At 34.0% G+C, this 8,558-nt stretch overlaps 1 protein-coding gene across 1 annotated transcript in view; it reads left to right on the forward strand.

Annotated features, from left to right (window-relative positions):
- The window catches only part of LOTGIDRAFT_226677 (hypothetical protein), a 9,905-nt gene extending 3,556 nt beyond the window's left edge, over positions 1–6,349 (forward strand). Inside the window, exons 2-7 of the mRNA XM_009052916.1 lie at positions 101–224; positions 574–680; positions 1,011–1,107; positions 2,283–2,359; positions 2,734–2,888; positions 6,208–6,349. Coding sequence (XP_009051164.1) covers positions 101–224; positions 574–680; positions 1,011–1,107; positions 2,283–2,359; positions 2,734–2,888; positions 6,208–6,334 — 687 coding nt within the window. The 3' untranslated portion in view covers positions 6,335–6,349. The remainder of the gene's footprint in view (positions 1–100; positions 225–573; positions 681–1,010; positions 1,108–2,282; positions 2,360–2,733; positions 2,889–6,207) is intronic.
- The last annotated feature ends 2,209 nt before the right edge of the window (positions 6,350–8,558 follow it).

Genomic DNA, 8,558 nt, shown 5'->3' on the forward strand with positions numbered 1-8,558 from the left:
TTATCTTTATATTGTAACTATATATCTTGTTTCTTCAATTTCCGAGCAATTGGTGTTAATAAAATGAATAATAAAACTGTCTTTCATACTGAATTTTTAGGTTTGTATAGCTGACATAAACACAGACAAGGCGAATGCAACTGTTAATAATTTTAAACAGAAATATGGTAACGATAAAGTTTTCTGTGTAAAAATGGATGTCACCAACCCTCAAGAGTTCGAAGGTGAGAAAAACAGATAAATTGTTTACATTTGATGCCGTGAAATACTGATTACTTTATAAGCCATTTAGTGACCCAAAGAAAAAATCCAAAATCTTCCACAGTTGCTGTGCATCATGTCTTTACTAAACAGATTATATTTTCTGAACTGTAACCAAAGAGCAAGAAACGATGCTTGTGTCGTGATTTACTTTGAATGACACAACATTTGGTCATTAATATACCCATGAAACATATTATCCATGCCGAGTTGACATTCTTCATTCCTAGTTATTTAGTTGTGGATAGAGACTGTCTTGACTGACAAGATATGTCATTTTACTGATGTACAAGATTAAAATATAATATTTAGATGGATTTAATGAGGCCATATCAAGATTTGGTAATATAGATATTATGATCAATAATGCTGGTATTGTAGATGAAAGTCAATTTGCACATGTGATTGATATCAATTATGTAAGTAGCTATATATGGTATACAAGGGTATGTATTCAACTGATTCTATGCCTATATTCCAAACGATCATGGCGTGTTTTTAAAAGAGCCAGATGTAGCGATTTGATCTGTAAAGACCTTTTAAAGTTTGAGAGCTGTAGTTATGAAAAAACGAAATAAAAAATTTGGAAGAAATTTTACAGGACTAATTTGCGAAATGCATACGAGTGTTGACTCATCCTTCACTTAACACAATTCACTTTTTACAGTCTACAAGCTGCTATTTTGGATTATCTGTCATCTTTGTGCAGATTCTATGCTTTACACGATCACGCCTTTATTTCATTTCAGACTTCGGTGGTAAGGGGGACAAATTTGGCTATAGCTCATATGAATAAATTAAATGGTGGCAAAGGAGGTACAATTGTTAATATGGGGTCTACGGTTGGTAAGTTTTAAAGACTAATCTATTTGCTTCATTCTTTATCTAATGGGTTTAATAAAAGGGAATCTTGAAGAATGTGATTCAAAATACTTATTTAATTTAAATTAATACGTTTTGTTGAATAGCTGTTCTGTATACCGAATTTTGTTCAAATAATTCCGTTTTCATGTTGACGTATATTGCCGACACTCACTCATTTGCGTCATGCCGTCGGTCCGTTCACGCCCTGAAATTGGTGGATACCAAACTATCTCGCGAAAGTGGTTATTGAAGGTCTTTGTATCCTTCGGTGATGAGTTTGTGTAAATGGTATTATTTCGGACCAATCAATGTATCAATAGTGTAGTCCACGAAAATGTTGTGCGCGATGGCTTGTTTCTCTTAGATATTGTGTAATTTTAGCATGAGTAAGGACTACTATTACAGATTTTTATACAACATGGTGAATACATTTCCTCCTCTTCCAACCCACACCTAAGTGGTCGTATTTCTACGTGTCCCACTATTTTTAATTATTGTAATGTGACTATAGGGAATAAACAGATATTTTGTAAACATGTTGAAATGCCTGGAGCCATACAATTAGTATTATACGTTATGTTATTAACTATGTAGATTAAAATTTGAATTACGTTTCTGATTAAGCAGACAACAAATTTAAATTGAATCTTAAATATCACTTACCTAAAAGAGGATCCCTATTTAATAAGACTCGATTACCAGGTTATATTAACTTTTATTCGATCTGGATGTCCGACAAATTTATTGTAGAAAATCAATGTTTGAAGAAGATAAACAATCCGCTATAAAGATACAAGTTTCTGTCCTTTTCTTGGACACTTCGTTATTGAAGAACTTGTATCAGTTATCAGACTAGAGTTTAAAATTCAATGAAATATTATTGGTGTCTAAAACTATTTCATTCCGAATAGATAAATCAGCTAGCTATTATCAATTGATTATGTTTTGCTTTGAACGAGTCAAGGTTTACAATGCTAAACGTCAAAATAATAGAAATGATAGTAATAGGGATATTGTGACGGTCTAGCACTGTCACGGAACGACAGAATGTGCTTCATATTCCCACTTATTTGAAACAATCAACCCTGCTGTACCGTTTTCGGAATATATATGTACAGTTTTTATGTTTGTACGTAATGTGTTATAATGTATTCTAGCTTTTGAACCAGGCCATATATTTCCTGTTTATTCTGGAACTAAAACTGCTGTAGTTGGATATACTACAAGTTGGGCTGTAAGTTGACAGTTTTTACATGTACAACTTACAGAGTTTTTCATATATATATATCAATATGACACTAAAAATATGGATACGCTTTCTCATATTATTAGCTCAGGAACAGAGTATAATTGAGAACTCGATGGATTCGATTCTTCCACGCTAAAAATATATTGTAATATGTACAAAATTTAAAAAAAAAAGCAAAACTTTTGTGTGTGTATGCAAAGAAATTCTTAGAGTATCAGACTACGTTTCGTGGAACATGGATAAACTGATGATAAGATAGCATGATAATTGTTTCTACAATACATAAGGGTGTCGAGTTAAGTCTGTATGTCAATAATCTTTATACGTAATCATACATAATTGTTTTCTGCACTTTCCAGGCGAATCCAACTGTCAAAGAAATGGGCATCAGCTTTTCGTGTATTTGTCCACACGCTACAGATACCATGATGTTAGACAATATATTACCACACCATGCAGTTAATATGCCAGAAAACCTCAAGGGTATACTTGCCGATACTGTTGGAATTTGTCCGTACGTTAATTCAATTTTCTACTTGCATATTTCATTACTAATGATATCTGAACAATCTCGTTACGTTTATGTGTCAAATCAACAAATTAAAACTGACGATATTTGCTGAAGCTCACTTACGGAGCTTATGGTATTAAGAGTCTTGTCAAGAGTTTCACCGACCGGCTGTAGGCGCAAAAGGAGAGAGAAAAATCTCCTGTCGGACGTTTTTCACTATGTCGATATCACGTGATGATCATGTGACGGAAGTGAAAATGGCAGCTGTTATAAACTAACAGCTTTAACCTGTACAGTGGTTCTTATACGACATCATTTGTTATCGAAATGTCCCTTCCTTTTTGTGGTACTTTGCTGAAAGCAATTGACAATGAAGTTGGGAATGTTGTTGTTTTCACATTTTCTCAGCAATTTTTTTCTTTCCCAAGTCGTAAATTCGAAGATATTTTCCAACTCCAATTAGAGCACGTCCTTGAATGAAGTAATAGCACCAGGTACTTCTTCAACAGATGTTTTATGTAAGAAAGTTAATTTATTTCCATTGTCCATTGTCCATTGTCCATTGTCCCAGTTTGTTATCGTAATGTCCCCTTCCTGAGCCTAGACTTCAGTAGTTGCAGCAACCATTCAACTTCTCTAGACCTTCTGCAGTGGCAACGTGTTCCTTGAATATATATTGGAAAATTTTTGCAAAACCTGAAGTGCCACAGTTCAACATGTGCAAAAAGTCGAAAATCGGCTCCAAAAGGCGCATTTTTGCGTCGATTTTCTGTGGACTTTCATTTTTAGAATGTGTCTGTAATTTCTGATCTGATAGCAATTGCAGAATTACGAAATTCGAAAATTTGTCGCTCACTTTTTTCGATCAAATTTTGCATTATTTTTGCAACTTTTTTTGTTTTTGCATCGAATTTACTTCCGGTTTTAAACGAGGAATCAATTGAAAGTACAATCCACTTCCGGTCCTATAACTTCCGATGTAATTGAAATAGGTCAACGGAATTTATGCTGATCGTAAGTAAATGCTATTACAAAAAAACGAAGAAAAAAAAATACAGTGAAGTTATACTTCGGCCGCCATATTGAAAAAACACACTTTTGTAAAACTCAAAATGGGGCCTCAGGGTAAATGTTGATTTGCTCAAATTTGATGTGTATGTATTAAAAAATGTTGCGAGCCGAATTTTGAATTTCGCTTTTGCTTTTTTGCAACTTGCGGTTGAAATTTTTTCAACTTTTTAACGCTCATACCACGTGACCTTGACCTTTGATGACCTTGACCTTTATATGGTCAAAGGTCATTGACCTTGGCTATCAGTTGAAACTGTTGACCTCCGACATGTACTTCAAGTTTTATAGCTGTCCGAAAACAGCACGTGACATAATTAACTTAGAGGGTTAATTTTTCGATTTCCTTATGTGCTTCTCATGCACTTTACATTGATATATAACAATCGTTTTTTTTAAAGAAAAATTGAAATCCGTGATTTTTTTCAAATTTGAGAGTTTTTTTTAACAATATTTGTGTCTCTTTGAGCTTGGTGTATGTATACCTTATGACCTATTTGATGTAGAACCTTGAAATTTGGAATACAACTAGACACTTTGAATATGAATTCACCTATGACAAAAAAATGAATGTGGGCATGGCACATCCGGGTTGAAATACCAATTGTTAACATTTAGGGGCAGGGGCAGGAGCATAAATCGCATAGGATACGTTTGTTCAAAAAGGGACTTTGCACACAATTCCCCCCATCCTTTTGACCAGTTTGTGTTAACAGCTCAATTGTTTCAGCTTTATAGTTCCAAAAAAGGAACGGGTTTTAAAATTTGGATATTTTCATTTTTCGATTTTATCTTTTTTTTACTTTTGTTGACCTATATCTTTTGACCTGTATGATGCAGAAGCTTGAAATTTGATACACGACATAACATTTTAAATACCGGTTAACTTATGTCAAATAAATGAAATGGTCGTGGCACATCCGGGTTAAATTAGTCATTTGCATAATTCGCAAAGAATACATTTGTAAAAAATGGAACTTTGAAAACAATTACTTCATGTTTTGAGCCACTTTGTCTTAGAAGGTCGGTTGTTTCAGCTTCATAGTTCTAAAAAAGGAACAGGTTTTGGAAATTCAAAATTTTTAATTTTTGACCTTGACCTTTGTTGACCTTGACCTTTGTAAGATTAAATGTCATTGGCATTGGCTATCTATTTATACTTTTATATTTGCTGTCCTATGTCAACTTCCGGTTTTATAGCCGTGTGCAATTTGAAATTTTGATGACTTATATCTCTTGATCTTGACCTTTTTAGACCTTCTCCTTTACTAGATCAAAGTTCATTGACCATGGCTACCTGCTAATACTTTCATTTGTGAGGTCTGGCGTCTACTTCTGGTATTGGAATCTTCTAAATAATTAAAATTTCTCAACTTTAGACTGTTCTTCCACTTGACCTAATTATCGTCGAAGGTTGATTTTTTCAGGGTCTTTAGCAAATTGCTTCATTTGCAAAATTCCACTCTGTGCCACGTGTGGCTCTAGTTTATTTTGATTTTGAATTAAAAAAACTGGAATATTATTATAAAAAATAATTTTGAATTAAAAACTTGTATTTTCACCGGGGTGAAAATTCTAGAATTTTGAATAAAAACTTGAATTTCCAGATAATTCTAGAATTTTGAATTAATTTTCACCCGGGTGGAAATTCAAGTTTTTAATTCTAGATTAAGTTTTATAATTATATTCCAGTTTTTTTAATTCAAAATTAAAAAAAAAAATGATGTCGTATACGAACCACCGTAAACCTGAGGTAAATAAGTATATGCCTTGATTGGATAATCACGCTCTATGATATCCTGTGTAGTTGTGAGCGTGGGCACATGAAAAGAGAGGAAAAAACGTCGACAAATATGGAAGTTGAAAAGTGAAAAGTTGTCACAAATCCTGTCGGCAAAGCGATAATATGGTTGTGGATAAGCGGGTACACGGAAGATTTTACACAAGATTAGTGATCAGGTTCCCCCACCCAGACATACCTTCACAATGGCCAATGAACTTACTTTAATCCAGAGAACAACTCGTGCCATCATGCGCTTGTCGGACACAGCACTTAGCTAATAATTGTTTTGATATCTTTTCCCTGTTTAAGTTATGCACATAAAAGTTATCCACAACAATTAACATTACAAAATGCTAATATATCATATTCTAATTTTTCGTCTTACTAGCACAGCGTTAATTTTTTTTTGTTATTATCTATATATGCATCTGCCGTTGATCGTGTATTTACATGTTTTTCTGTTTATTTCAGCATCAGTCTACTAGCGGAAGCTTTAACAACGCTATTGGGGAAGGAAAATAACAATGGCATTTTACTGTTCGTTAACAAATTTCGAGGAATTCAATTTGTAACAAGACACTATAATCCCAATGAATAAATTAATTTTATTTTCCGCATCTTTACGACACTTTGGAAACTCATCTGTTGAAGACTACATCATGTTGGTGCTATTAACCTTTCACTAGTCTACGACACATTTCCACTCGACATTAATTTAGTTGCAGAGCATGTTCATCATCTTCACTATGTAAAAGTATTACGGAATTCTTACTTTCACTTTGACTGCAATTCTTGTATCACAGAATGCAGCGATTTGATTGGATTGTACGCCAGTGAATACAGCCAATCAGATCCATCGAAAGAAAAGCTGTAAAAATTATGACTTTCTGTATACGCTAGCATACAATCCAATCAATTCGCCTCATTTGACAAACATCCACTATACAAGAAAGATGACTATAACACTATTTCGCCCCTTCGCAGCCCCAGACAATCTCAGTTATTTTGGCCTTACAGATATGGAATTGATAATAGAACTCCACGCTTTCGATTTAAAATTAAGTTCAATCTGATATGATAAAGACTTTCAGTTTTTATTTAATTTCAAAAAGCTAGAAATATAAAGTTAAATAGATTATCACGCATATTAGGTTCCTTATTCATGAAATGAAGCATTTTCATTCACTTGATAGAGAGCACTCGTACTTATATTCTGTCTGGAGCAGTGTAGCGATCTTGTATTCTGTTTCCCTTTTTAGAGTGATGTACGATTTAAGATAGCTAACGATGGACAATCGGAAATGTAGAAAAAGGTTGTAGGAGCACAATATCATTGGAGTCATTTGAATTTACTGAATAAAGATCTGTGAATGTCATCACGGTTACTAAAATAGAATACAACCTAAAAAATAAAACGAGTCTAAAACCACTGAATACCGGTGACAACAAAAATAATGTTAAAACTACATGAATAACCATGGTCGAATGCCAGTGATAAATTAAATAACCTCAAATAAACAATGCAAAACAAACAAAAGTTTCGGAGAAAAAACAAACAAAGACATGTTCAATATTTTTCTTGTAATAATGAACAATTTTCATAATCTACATCTAATACTTCATGAACAGGCCCGTAGCCTGAACAAAACTCCTGGGTGGGCAAACGTGCAATCGAGGGGGGCAATTTAGCAAAGCACCTTGACAGACAATTAAACGCCGGGAAACTGACTTTCATGGAGTATTTTAGATTCGAGATTATTTTTGTTAAAACACACAAGTTATAATACGTTACATTTTTATTGCCGTTTTAGTTTAAACGTAGTCGGTATGTTTTAAGGCAAAACGTTGAACAAATACGTCTAAGTTAATTTTCTGGGTACGCTTCCTGTGGAAGGCAAGAAGAATAGATCGTCGTTGTGGTGAGTCAACGCGAGTAAGAGTTGAAAAGCTGCTTTCACACACAGCGGTACTCAAACCGAATGTGGCAATGCTTGCAGCCAGTACATATAATTTAGGGAAAGCCAATTTCACTGACACTGAATACTCCAGCCATGGAAATCGATAATACCAGCTGTTACTAAAATGGCGACCAGACTTCGCTGGAAATTTTATTCTCGGTTGCTTTGGAACGTCTTCTTTTCCAATGTCACCTGGTACTCCTGTCTTTTCAGAGCACCTTGGTACTGCATCCGTTGTGTTGCCCGCTGTGGTTTTGATACCAGTGTCAGTCGTAGTAGTGTCGGAACCATCAAGCAATTTGTCTTTTTTGATCAAATATTTATCCATTTTTCCTACGTTTGGTTGTTTGATTCATATGAATACAATTTAGGATAATATATGTCTATTAGTTAGTATTTATAATCAACCAATCAAATCTTTTGAATTTTGAGACGGGACAGATTACAATCCAGTATCAGACCAATAATTTTGTTACCAATGACGCTTTAGTTCAAACTTTTTATGATTTTCAACGAACTCAATTGTATGAAATTATCTATTCTAATGTAATTAAATTTAAAAATGTTATTAAAAGCTATGATGTCTGGTTTCATCCTCAGCTAAGTATAAACAGAAAGATATTTAAAAACAATTCTAGGCCTACAGATAGGAATACTTAGTATTTTTTTTGAACCATTTCGCATAACGCTGCCCTTAAAGCCATAACCTTATTTTTCGTTACGTATAATCAAAATATCGAAATACTCATCATATGATCGACAATGCAAGAGCAGCTGACTGGTGCACTTACTCCACCATAAAATGCCTGACCAGATTGACCACTGTTTGCTATTCACTCAGACTCAGTTATCTGCCGCTCCTAA

Source organism: Lottia gigantea (assembly GCF_000327385.1).
Source record: "Lottia gigantea unplaced genomic scaffold LOTGIsca_191, whole genome shotgun sequence".
NCBI classification, from domain to species: Eukaryota; Metazoa; Mollusca; class Gastropoda; family Lottiidae; genus Lottia; species Lottia gigantea.